The sequence below is a fragment of the Ailuropoda melanoleuca genome, chromosome 12 (assembly GCF_002007445.2).
Source record: "Ailuropoda melanoleuca isolate Jingjing chromosome 12, ASM200744v2, whole genome shotgun sequence".
Taxonomy (NCBI): domain Eukaryota; kingdom Metazoa; phylum Chordata; class Mammalia; order Carnivora; family Ursidae; genus Ailuropoda; species Ailuropoda melanoleuca.
The window spans coordinates 23,486,641-23,500,470 of NC_048229.1; the positions used below are offsets into that span (position 1 = coordinate 23,486,641).

General features: G+C 42.9%; 1 protein-coding gene across 4 annotated transcripts in view; it reads right to left on the reverse strand.

Annotated features, from left to right (window-relative positions):
* The window catches only part of GRK3 (G protein-coupled receptor kinase 3), a 127,867-nt gene that overhangs the window by 96,390 nt on the left and 17,647 nt on the right, over positions 1 to 13,830 (reverse strand). For all 4 annotated transcript variants that reach the window (XM_034638668.1, XM_034638666.1, XM_034638667.1 and 1 more), the window contains one exon: positions 10,322 to 10,398. In XM_034638668.1, the coding sequence (XP_034494559.1) occupies positions 10,322 to 10,360 (39 nt within the window). In that variant the 5' untranslated portion in view covers positions 10,361 to 10,398. The remainder of the gene's footprint in view (positions 1 to 10,321; positions 10,399 to 13,830) is intronic.

Genomic DNA, 13,830 nt, shown 5'->3' on the forward strand with positions numbered 1-13,830 from the left:
AGGTGGTGTTTCCCAGATCCTTGGCATTCTCTAGCAATGCAGATTAAGACTCCACCTTGCTAATATTGCTAGAGCATACATATTTTCCCCTAAAGTTACATGGATCCTGCCAGGGAGAAAGCTCCAGGGTTGAGTCGGCTGCAGATGCTGGCTGATTGGCTATGCTTCCCTCTCGGCTAAAAGAGGAGCCTCCCCACATTCACCTAGAGATTTCAACTCATGCCTCAGAAACATCATCAGCATCGCAGGGACTCTCTCGCAGTAGTAAACACACTTCACCGACACTTTGGATACGGACATGCCAGGGGTCTGTGGGAATCACACACATTCTTTTGCAGAGTGAGCTGGCTGGGCTGGGAAGCCCTCTGTGGCCTGATGTGGTCTTCGTCTTCCCCATGTGCCTTCTTGTTTAAAGAGATATTTCCAGTAAAGCGCTGGATCAAAACATATTCAACTGTGAATGTCTCATTTAGCAAAGCACAGAACTACATCTGCTACAGAAAGATCTTTGTGTACGGCCCCCAAATTCTGGATTTTCGTATCATTATGTATTAAATGGAAACTGTATAGTTGATATGTTATTTAAAAAAAAAAAAAGAGGAACTCCACCTGCATGCTAATTTCCACACTAACTTCCTGGCGCCAGGCAGTTGTGAAGGACAGACCTCCCAATCCAGGCTCTGCCTCTGTGCCTTTGCCCTGAGTGCAAACTTGGTCATGTTCTTCTATCCAGCACACCAAATGCTCAGTGCAGTGTCTGGCACATGGGCAGCCATCACCATTTCAAACTAAACGGAATTCCTACGAAGCTGACTCAGAAAAAATCAGGGAGAATTCAACAGCAACGATTTAAGGGATCACGGCTTGCCAGTCTGCAGACCAGGGGTCCAGCGGCCCTACCTCGGCGTTCCCAGCCTCTAGTGATTAGCAGACGTGAAACGATTGGGTCATTCCAGTAAAATGTAGCTGTTCTGAATTTTTCTTGGAAGTAATCATTCTGACTGATCTTAAGACTTGAATGATGGCTTTAAGAAGGAAAACCGGTCCTAGTAAAAAGTATTTTCACGCTCTTTGAAAGCTGCATCGAATCTCTCCGATGCCCCATATACTCAGAGCAGTAGCGGCCGCCCAGCAGGGCAGGCGGATGTCCGCCAGCTCCGGTCGGCTCCTATGGGAAGAGCCCATCCCCGATCCTGGCTGCTGGAGGCCAGTGAGGATGAGAAGCCAGCTGAAAAGACTGCCTGCCAGTAGGTTTTTAAGTAACAGCCTTTTCCTCTTCTCCAGTGTCTGTCTTCTCTAGGCAGCATTTTTATTAGGACACCCAACTTGATTATGTGCGTAATCGGTGCCCCTAACCTTCCTGAGTTCCCTCACCCCGGGTTGCCTGTTGCTGCCTCGGCCTTTTCAATTGAAAATCCAATTAGCTGTGCTTAGTCAAGTGTTTATCTCGGCTTTTTGAAAGTTTAAATGGATCTTTAACTCCTTCCCTCGTGAAAGTCTCCACAAAGGCAAGGATAATTGATGCAGAACTGAACGGGGCCCCAGGTTTTTCTTCTCCGTGGTGGCTGGCTGCTCTCGGCTGGAGAAAGTTTTGTGCTGATAAAATGGGGCAGGAGCCTGCCTCTGCCACTGTCAATCAGGGGCCCTCACTTCAAACAAAGTGGGGAGCAAAAAGGGGACACAAGGACTGAAGCTGGTTCCCAGGTTCAGATGCCCCTCCTCGTCACAACCAAATGCAAAAGTGCTCAATTTGCTATGATTTAACCCTGGCCTTTGAGGAGAGAGTTGCATAGTTACAAATTTTTTTGCAGATTTTAACCATCTATTATGTTTTGAAGCACAGAACACTTCAAGCAGTACCTTCATAAATTAAAAAAACTGGCTACTTTGTTCCTTGAAATTAACAAAAGAGTAATCCTAAAATGTTTTATTCTGTGTTGCTTGTGTATGTGTGTGTGTGTGTGCATGTGTGTTTTACTATTTCTGTGGTCTTATATAATTATTGATTCTTTTTTAATAGGTACCTATGAGATAGCTGTGTCCATTTTTTGTTTCCATAGAAACTGCTCAAAAATCTGTTTTGAAAGGTAGTAGTTTCTATTTTTCTAATGTACTCTTTTTATAATGAAACATACTTTTGTTTCCAAAGCCCATATCAAGTGTATTCTGATGCCTTAATCCCAGATGCCAAATAGAATTTATGCATTCTTTCTATGTAAATGTTCTCAGAAATCATGCTAAATATATTTGAGACCAACGTAAGAAATACTTAAGAAATCAAAGTGAAAAGTAAAAATTGAAAAGGAAAGGCACCAGAATGGAAAGAAAGAAGTAAAATTGTTTTTACTCAGAGACAAGATTCTCTATGGGGAAAATCCTAAGGAATTCACATTCACACACACAGCTCCTAGAATTAATAAACTAGTTCAGCAAGACGGCAGGATCCAAGACCACTATGCAAAAACCCATTCTATTTCCATGTACTAGTGGTGAACAGCCAAAAATGAAATTAAGGAAACAATTCCATTCAAAATAGCATCAGAAACATTAAAATACTTGGGAATAAATTTAATGTGACATAGAAGACTGAAAGCCACAAAGCAGTGTTGAGAGAAATTAAAGACAACCTAAATAAACGTGGAGACGTTTCATTTTCATGGGTTGGCATACTTAATGTTGTTAAAGTGGCAATTCTCTCCATATTGATCTGCAGATATAACACAGTTCCTATCAGCAGGAGTTTTTTTTTTTTTTCCGGAAATTGAAAATCTGATGCTAAAATTCATATGGAAATGCAAAGGATCCAGAATAGCCAAAAACAATTTTGGAAAAAAAAAAAAAAAAGACGAAAATGGGCAGATTTTTATTTCCTGATTTCAAAACTTACCATAAAGCCATAGTAATCAAGACAGTGTGGTACTGGCCTAAGGCAGAAATCAATGGAACAAAACTGAGAGTCCAGAAATAAATCCTTCAATTTATGGTCAATTAATTTTCAACAAAGGTGCCAAGACAATTCAATGCAGAAAAGAAATGCTTTTCTCTCTCTCTCTCTTTTTTTTTTTGAGAGAGAGCGAGCATACGAGCAGGATGGGGGCAGTGGGCAGGGTGGGCAGAGGGAGAGAGAGAATCTCAAGCAAACTCCATGCCCAGCACCTAGAGCCCTATTTGGGGCTCGATCTCACGACCCTGAGGATCATGACCTGAGCTGAAATCAAAAGTCAGACACTTAACCAAATGAGCCACCCAGCACCTCAAGAAATATTTTTCAACAAATGTTTTTAGACAACTGGATATCCACATGCAAAAAAAAAAAAAAAAAAAAGATGAATTTAAACCCTTACCTCACATCATATGCAAAAACTAACTCAAAAATCAACCAAAGGCCTTTATGTAAGAGCTAAAAGGGTAAAATTTCTAGAAGAAAAGAAGAAAATCTTCACAGCATTCAATTAGGCAAAAAGTTCTTAGATATGACACAAAAGTACAATTTTTTTAAATGTACAAATTGGGTTTCATCAAAATTAAAACCTTCAGCCCTTCAGAAGTCACCATTAAGAAAACAAAAGGGGAAAGCCAGTCACTGGGAGACAGTATCTGTAAATCACACATATGATAAACAATATAAAGACAATTTCTTAAATGGACAAAAGATATAAATAGGCATTTCACCAAAGAAGATATAAGAAGGCTAATTAGCGTAAATACCTGTTCGGTGTCACTGTTACGGAAACACAAATCGAGACCACAATGAAATAGCCCCAAGACCCACGAGAATGGCTGTGACCAGAAAGACAACAGCAGGCGTTAATGAGGTGATGGCAAGCCTGGAACTCTCAACTGATGGAATGAAAATTAGTACAGCCCCTTTGGAAAACTATAGCAATTTCTTAAGACGTTACACAGGAATGTACCAAATATCCCAGCAATTCCAAAACTCCTAGTTATATACCTAGGAGAGATGGAAACCTACGGCCATACTTGCACATGAACACTCACAGCAGCACTGCTTATAACAAACAGGGGGAATAATCCAAACGGACAACAAAATTTGTGGTGTCTCCATAGGATGGAATATTAATTCAGCCTCAAAAGGGGGCGAAGGACTGGTATGCACAACATGGTTGAACCGCCAAAATCTGACGCTAAATGAAAGAAGTCAGACGCAGAGGACTACAGGCTGTGTACAACAGCTCTCCACTAGCAAGGATGGGAGTCAATGTTACAAACCGAGACGTTCCCGTGGCAGTAGGTGATGTAATGTTATATTAGCCATGCTGTTCTTCGAACATGAGGGTAACATTTGCATACTTCATGAATTAAGTACCTACTTTGGGGTCTCCTTATAATCAGATACACTGCCCTCTAATTAGAGTGGACAGGCGACAGAGGAGCTAAGTAGACTGTCGACAGACAGATGGAATTTATCAAAGGCCGTGCACCTCACTTGCATATTATGAGAGTACTTCGTTCATCTTATAGAAAGAAAACGGTAAAAAAATCTTAATCAGAACTGATAACTTCATTTGACTGTCTTTCAATAACTAGTATTCCTTTAAAACCATTCTTTGGATAAGCCAAACCAAGAACACTGTGTTAATACCTCAATGCAAAAGCTTTAACTGACAGCAAATTAGCAATCAGCATAATTGATGTCCCTTAAGACACACAATTTCTGTATAAGGAGGAAAAGGAAGATAAAGCAGCCTGTCACTTAATCTTTTTTACTCTGAAAACTGGCAAGTAAAAACAAAGACTTAAGCATTCCTCCTGCTGTATCAGTTTTCTATTGCTGTGTAACAAACCACCACAAACTCGGTGACTTTGAAACACCATCCATTTCTGAGCTCACTGCTCTGGGGGTCAGAAGTCCTGGTGGACTCCCCTGGGTTTCCTGCTTAGGGGCTCACAAGGCCAAAATCCAAGTGTTGGCAGACTGGGGACTTATCTAGAGGCCCTGGGGGGGGACCGGCCTTCAAGCTCATTCACATTGTAGACAGAATTCGGTTCCTATGGTTGTAGGACTGTGGTCCTGGTTTCCCTGCTCAGCTCCTAGGGAACACCCACAATCTTCCCACATGCTTCCCTCCCCCACCCGCAAGCTGAGAACGCCGCGTCTAATTGTTCTTGTGCTTTGGTCTCCCTGACTTCCTCTTCTGCTGCCAGCCTGGGGAGATTCTCTGCTTTTCAAAGGGCTGGTGTGAGTAGACCAAGCCCACCCAGAACACAGCCTTGATTTCCTCTTTAAAATCTCCTTCACTGGGTTGCTCCTGGGAGTAATGCTGGGAGGCCAAAGTCATAGGAGTTGCCTTCAAATTCAGCCAACCACACCTACCGTTCCTACATGAACCATACGTATTTTCTTTTTTTTTTAAAGATTTTATTTATTTATTTGACAGAGATAGAGACAGCCAGCGAGAGAGGGAACACAAGCAGGGGGAGTAGGAGAGGAAGAAGCAGGCCCACAGCGGAGGAGCCTGATGTGGGGCTCGATCCCATAATGCCAGGATCATGCCCTGAGCCGAGGGCCGATGCTTAACGACTGCACCACCCAGGCGCCCCTATATACGTATTTTCTTAAAAGATTTTATCTATTTTAAAAAGAGAGAGAGAAAGAGAGCATTTTGGGAGGGGTAGGAAGGAACAGAAGGAGACGGACAAGCAGACTCCACGCCGAGTGCATAGCCCCAGGTGGGGCTCGATCCCATGACCCTGAGATCACGACCTGAGCCAAAATCAAGAGTCAGACACTTGACTAACTGAGCCACCCAGACATCCCCCTACACGAGCTATATTTAAAGACAACCAAATAGCCTTAGTTGATGAGCAGAAGTAACAAAGATGGAAGGAATGGCATAATTAGAAAACCCCATTTGGCAGCTCTCAAAAAAAATAAGCGATTTAGGCAGCTAGCGTCAATGAAAATGAAATAAACGGCAGAAGACAGCTTGATGAGGAACGGCAGAGCTGACCATACCTGAGCCCACTTCAGAGACAGGACGGCGAGCAGCACCTACGTGTCATGTGCCCCTGCCACGATGTACACAGTACCACCTGGGAGGTACTCTTGCCAAAGAAGTCGAACCGATCTAATAAGCTGCTGGAGCTAGCTTCCAGTTTACAGGAAATACAGAAAATAGAAGTGCAATTTAAATGATCTCATGAAGAAGCAGAAAGAAAAAATCCAGAATGGGGAACATTCTGCAATACAACGGACCCAGTTTCTTCAAGAAGTCAATTACTTGTGTGGGGGGAGGGGAGGTGAAGGACGGGGACCCCTGCTCTGGAGTAAAAGAGACATTATTAGCAACTACAATATAAGAACAATATTTGGATCTTGATTCCAACCAACCAAGAGTAAATGGACATCTTTAAGTTAATCAGAAAAAAATGTGACTACACGCTCAGAATTACAGTAAGCATCCTCATTAGCTAGTAAACTAAGAGTCATCATTTTCCACTGGCTGAGGGAAAGATTAGGGTCGTATAAGAAAACATCCATAGTTTTTAGAGATTCATCGGGGGCTGAAACCCTATAAACGGCTTGCTGATTGCTTTAAAATATTTTGGCAGTCACAAAGAAGGGGGACGGACGAGGCCAGCAGAGCAGAACATTGCAAGAGAACGAACCTGGGTGATACATACATAGAGGGGATTATCAGTCTACTTTTAGGCATGACTTGATATTTTTGTAAGAAATACGATTTCATTTCAGAGCTTTCATTCACAGAGCATCTGCTGAGAGCCAGTCGCTGTCTTAAGGGTTTCATAGACATTTCTCACAACTGCCTTATGCAGTAGGTACTGTTCTGACCCCCACTTTTATAGGTAAGGAAACAAACGAAACATCAACCCAGTTTGGGGTGGAGCCACCAGGTCAGCCAGTCAGCCGTCATCTCAACAAAGCCTCGGAGGCCAAGTTAAGGAGAGATTTCTCCCTTTTCCACCTCACAAAAGCATTTTCGCACGTGGGCTGCGGCACGTGCTCGCAGGCCGTCCCCCAAAACCATTGCTCACCATCAGCACCAGGGAGGGTGGAAGGTGCCGGGAGGCAGAAAAGGAGCTGACAGTCAGGGGAGACGGGGGAAAGGGAAACAACAGAACCACAGAAAAGCAAGGCGGTGACACATGGAGACAGTCATGTAAAGGGGCGGATGAACAGACGGAAGAGACAAAGGCAAAGGGGGGGATGCCAAAACAGGAAGATGGAAGACCTACGGAGCTGGCCACCTTCCCTCCTGCCCCCACCCCTAACACCAGCCAAAAGGGAGGAGGCCGCAGGGCAGGAGGAGGGGCCAGAGAGACATGGAATGTGCAGCCGTGCCCGGACATAATTACAGATCTGTGTTTGGCGAGGGGACCACGGACTCTTCTCTCCCCATCCTGTCCCCCAGGCAGCCACTGCTCTTTCCTGTGACCTTCCAAGTTCAGACTTAGCTACTTAGCTTCCCCGGACTGGCTCCGAGCTCACAAAGGGGAAGGAAAGGAAGAGGAAGGAATTACTTATTCATCTAAGCAATTTTTAAATTCTTTAAAACAGTTTAGAGTTCACAGGCCACCGGTGCCCCACGAAGCTGCTTTCAGGGCAGAACCTGTGTGGCTGGGGCTAGGGCGTGAGGCCACTTTCATGCCAGTAGGGCTCTCAGCTCAAGGGCTCCCGGGGCCAGCTACCCATAAGGTTTGGATCTAAACAATGACAAAGACATGTGTGGGGGCCTGCATGTGTGTTGGGGGGACAGCAAACAGGAAAGGCGTGAGGATCGGAAAACACATCAGGAGAAAGACTCCTCGGGGCATCTCACAGACTGACATGAGAGCTCAGGGGACAACGGGTCTGCCACAACCCTCCAGTATGCCTTAGGAACGGGGAACCCCCTGCTCAAATTACACGTTAATTTGACCTTCCTCCCGTAGCAGCATTACTTATAACAGCCAAAAAGTGGAAAGAAGAACCCAGACATCCGTCGACAGATACAAGGATACACAGCCCGTGGCACAGACATACAGTGGAATACCGCCGAGCGTCAAAAGCAATGAGGTCTTGGCACACGTTACCACACAGATGACCTTGAGAATGATCAAAGGGGAGCCCCACGCAATGGCCACTTATCATCCGGTTCCATCTAGAAGGAGTGCCCACCACAGACAAATCCATAGAGGCAGCAATTAGACTGGTGGTATCGGGGCAGGTGGGGGGTGCAAATGGGTATGGAGCCTCGTTTGGGGGCGCTGAAAATGTTCTAAGATGAGGCTGTGGTGTGGGTTTGCACAGGTCTGTGAAAACGCTAACAAGTAGTGAACTGTACTCGTGAGGGGGGTGTTTTACGCCGTGTAAGACAGATCTCAATAAAGCTGCAGATGGATTTTTTTAAATTCGACTAACAAATAAGTTGTTCTTTTTTCCCCTTCCCTCCCAAAGATGAGGAGTTTCTCTGTTGTTATCATAATAGTGTTATTTTCTGTTCTTTAGCACAAAAGAGAAGAAGGGGAGCTTGGACAGTGAACCAAAGGCCGTGAACACAATGAGAAGCAGCAATGAAACATGAGATGAAGGTCAAACTCTTCCCACTGCTCTGTTCCCGCACCAAATCCCAATGACCAGGCTGAAATATTTCTCAGTAGGCTAAGGGCCGTTAGCTCTCCACACCTTGTCCTCAGAGCACAGACCGGCCACACTCAGTCTGCTTGTCTGGAACCCAGCATCCAACTTTTGACCACCGTACCTAGGAGTTACCACAGAGGCTACGTTGCCTTAACAGATGGCTAATTTGTAGACTAGAGAAAAAGTTTACCAAAATCCAAAGACTTTCTGCATCGGTTTCTACTTTACTTGAACATAAGAGAGCATCACGACTCTTCCAAAAAAAAAAAAAAAAAAAAAAATCTATCCGGTACTTACCAGGTGACCCTCTCTACAGAACATTTTCTATTTGTTATTTCCCTTCCGAGAGCCTTTACAGAATGACCAGAGAAGGAGAACGGCAAATCAGAACAAGTCATGTCGCCAACCTGAGTCTATGTGTCCTAGCCTGTAAATAGAAGGGCCGCCCAGAATTACCGCTAAGCGTATTCAGTCTCAGAGGGATCAGTCAGTCTGTGTCTATGAATCACGGAGACAGAACTAAACGCAGAAACTGAGTTCCAGGAAACTTTAGTACAACCACAGTTTCTTGAAATTTTAATAAACTAATTTCCTCTAGGATTGAAAGAATTTAAAAACTATGACACAGTTCCTCAGCAAACCCTCTCTGAACAATTGTGGGAGGTAAGTAAGGAGCAAAGGAAGGAAAAGAACTTCCAATTCTCTTATATTCAGCTAAGGTGATTTCATGTAAAATCCTGGAATTATCTGTTTATCACATTACTATGGGCAGATCAACAATATAGCCAGCAGGCAAAGCCACATGATAAATCCTATCCTGGTTGAAAACAAAATATAAATTCCTGGACAGCAGGAACTGATTTGGGGGCATGAGAAAAAGAAAAATAGATAGATTACAGCTCTTACCTACCCCGGCAGGCAGTCACCTCTAAAGAAATTGCCAGCTCTTCGGAAGGCAGGTGAGAACACAGTATTCCACTGCTTTGCAGGCCTTGAAACGCCATAAAGCAATCCTTGCTCAGTCCTAATTTCTCCAGGCACTAAGGGCTGGTAATCAGAGAGCATGTCTATATATCCACGCACCTGCATGGGTCAGGACCAGCACTGGCCAGAGCTGGGTACCAGCCGGAGAGATGGGTCCTTGACCCCTACGTACACAACAGGGGAGTCCTGGTGACTGCTAAGTAAGACTGAATGGAGCCATGGGGATACGGGTAACTGACATGGAACTGACAATGATGAGCAGCACGCCAAGACTATGAAGCCCATGAAAAGTGATGAGATCACGTAAGCCAGCTCCACACTGTGGAAGGAGATGGCCGACCACAGGAGTGCAGTATGCTTTTGAAGGCACGTGCCAACTCCTTGTGGTCACAGCAAGTACAACCGCCGTGAGGGAGGCTGGGGACCTCCGACGCAGGTCCGAACCGAGAGCGTTTCTTCCTGGTTACCAACTACCAATCCTTTGATTTTGACAAGCCCCAACTGCCTTAAAAACCTCAAATCAAACTAGTCTGTTTCCCAATAGCTTATTCACAAGATATATTACTAGGGATATAAGTAACCATCAGTATCTCTTTATTACACGAAAATTCCTTCCTCCCCAGCTACAGCTATAAAGCACATCAAGTACTAGGAGGCTTCGCTTACACATCACGGTAACGCCACCCGAAACCACCGCTGAACTTAGGGCATGCCAAACGAGTAGGCGGGACTTACCAATCTTCTGATTAAAAATCTTGTCAAAGGTGATTTCATTTCTCTCCTGAAGATATTTCTGCATCACACTCCGGATACTGAAAGACAAGAGTGACACGTTTTTAGCAGTGACAGCCTGCATCACGAGAAACCATCCCCAGCGCGGACAACACAGAGATGTCTTAACTCAAGGCCACTGGTTGACCAGAAAGCCCTCACACTGACATCCGTGACCTCACGGAGGGCTGACGGCACTTAAAGCTGGGGGCATCATGGCTCCAACTGGTGTCCTCCCCTGTGACTCACGGCCGACCTAACGTGCAAACACTTGACCAAAAATAACTTCAGGACCAACCGTGGAAAGCTCGCCCTGAGCACCACTGTTTTTCAAAGTAGACACAAGCATGCACACATGTGACACATTCTGCTACTCGATTAACGAGCTTCTTTCTAAAACAAAAGCAAATGTTCCCTGGATATGTGACTGAGATTTTTAAAAACCACATTTCTATACGTCAACAATAAATAGTGAGAAAACATAATTAGAAGGAAGATTTCACTTAGGATAAAATAAGAAACACCAATGCCTTGAAATAAATCCTTCAAAATATGTGCAAGAACTTTGTAGGGAAGATTACAAAATGTACTGAGAGACATAACAGAAAATCTTAATAGATGGAAAAGTACACCACAGTTATGAACAGAAAGATTTAATACTGCAAAATCCAATCTCTACTCAAATTTATCTATAACGTCAACTCAACCCCAACTCCCATCACTATTCCACAGTTTTTCATAGAACATAGAAACAATTAAGTCTCTTATAAGCTATATACAGAACAACACAGGAGCAAGAATAGCAAAAACATTTACAAAGAAACAGAATATCAAGAACAGGGCTTATTATGAAGCTAAAATAATTAAGACAGGATAAAAAAATTAATCAATGAAATGGAATAGAGAGTACATAACTATGGAACTTTAATACATAAGGCAGAAAAAGCAAAAAAATGGCAAAACTGGGGATTATTCCACAAGTGAACCAAAAGTGAATAACCAAATGGAAGAAGTAGAAACTGAGTCTCTATCATCCACCGGTGGGAAAAAAATTGGCAGCAGCACTCCCTTTTAAAAACTTTTTAAAACAAACTAATTGAGGTATAATCTGTATATAGTTAAATGCATATTTATGTGCACCAATAGATGAGTTTTTCACATGTAATTACCATCCTAATAGAGATATAGAATATTTTTTAAGAGATTTTGTTTATTTATTTGAGAGAGAGAGAGAGCATGAGCGGGGAGGAGGGGCAGAGGCAGAGAGAGAGGGAGAAGCAGGCTTCCCCCTGAACAGGCAGCCCAATGCGGGGCTTGATCCCAGGATCCTGAGATCATGACCTGAGCCACAGTCAGATGCTTAACCGGCTGAGCCACCCAGGTGCCCCAAGATATAGAATATTTCTATCACCCCAAAAAGTGCTCCTTTGCAATCAGTCTCCCCATATTCCAGGACCCAGATAAATATTGATCTCCTTTCTCTTAATTCAGATTACTTACTCCAGTTCTGGAATTTTAGATAAATAAAATCATACAATATGTTGTCTTGTGTGTCTGGCTTCTTTCACTTGACAGAAGCAAGCTTCCTCCATACTGCTGTGCACATAAGTATTCAGTTCCCTCTTATTGCCAAGTAGTATGGCATTGTAGGACTATTCCGCCATTTGTTTACCCGTTAATCTGTTGACAGACATTTGGGTTGTTTCCAGTTTGGGGCTATTATGAATAAAGCTGTCTTCAATATTTGTGCGTACGTCTTTTTATGGGCACATGTTTCCATTCCTCCTGGGTAAATATCTAGGAGCGAAATTGTTGGTCATATGGTTAATTATATTTAACTTTATGAAAAACGGCTGAATTATATTGCAAACTGTGCAACGTTACATTCCCACCAACAATGCGTGAGGCCCCAGTTGCCCCATATCCCTTGCCAACACTTTGGTTGTCAGTCTTTTTAGTTTTAGCCACTCTGGCAGGTAGTGTAATGGTGGTTTATTTTAATTTCCGTCTCCCTAATGGATAATGATGTTCAGTATGTTTGGACATTATTGGGTGATTGGAGTGCTTGCATCTTCTCCTGTGAGATGTGTGGTGAAATCTTTTGCCTACCTTTTAACTGAGTTGTGTGTCTTATGACTCAACTGTAAAATTTCTATGTCCTGGAAACAAGTCCAGTGTCAGATTTATGGGATCATAATATTTTCTCCCAGTCCACACCCTGTCTTCATTTTCTTCATGAAGTCCAAGAGCACAAGTGTCTAGCAAATGAGTTCCAATTTATTATTTCTTTGGTGGACCACGCTAAGAAATCCTTCACGTTCCAAGCTCATAAAGATTTTTAACCTAATATTTTCCTTTGGACATTTTAAAGTTCCAGCTTTTATGTTTAGGTCTAAGATCCACTTCAGGTTAATTTTTGTGTATCATGCAAAGTAAAAGCTCAAGGTTCTTTTTTTCCCTTATAATACCTAGTTATTCTGGTATCGTTTGTCGGGGGAAAAGGTATCCTTTCTCCATGGAATTACCCCGGCACCTTTGTTGATTCAACAGTAAATTTGGGTAGGTCTATCTTTGGGCCTGTTTCATTGATCTGTATGTCTATCCTTCCATCAAACTACATTGTCTTGATTGCTAGAGGTTTAGAGTTGTCTAAAATCAGGTAATCCAATTTGGTTTTACTGCTTTTGTGGGATTTTTGGTTTGCTTGTTTGTTTGTTGATTTTTTGGCTATCCTAGCTTCTCTGCATTTCCATTTAAGTTTTTTCCCAGAAATTTCTTCCCAAAAAAACCTGATGGGGCTCTGATTTGGACTGTGCTGAATCTATAAATCAGTTTGGGGGGAATTAACCTCTTAATAATATGAAGTATTCTCCATTTACTTAGGTCTTCTTCAGTTTCTCTCATTGCTATGTTGTAGCTCTCAGTATAGAAGTCTTATCCTTTCCTTGCAGTCACTCTCTCTGGTTTTGATATCAGGATAATACGATTCATAAAAGGAGACGGGGATAATTCCTTTCTCCTTTATTTTCTAAAAGAGCTGGTGACTGACAGTGTTAATTATTCCTTAAATGTTTGATAGAACTCATCAGTGAAAACCATGTGAGTAGAATTCTCTTTGTGGGAAGGTTTTGAAATTACACATGCCATTTCTTTCATAGATGTAGGGCTACTTATATTTTCTGTTTCTTCTTGTGTTAGCTTAGGTAACTTTTGTCTTTTAAGTAATTTGTCCATTTCATCCAATCTGTCCAATGGAACTCAAAATAATGATACTGAGTAAGAGAAGCCAGATCAAAAGAGAGAGACAGACAGTCAGGGATAGAGAGAACACAGTGTCTGATTACAAAGAGGCAGGAGCAAACACTGGGGGGATGATGTATATGGTAAAATAATATGCATATATGTACTTGGTCTCTGTTCCAGTTCTTGGCACAGAACTCTTAAAACCCTTGGAATTTCTTAGTGATAGGATT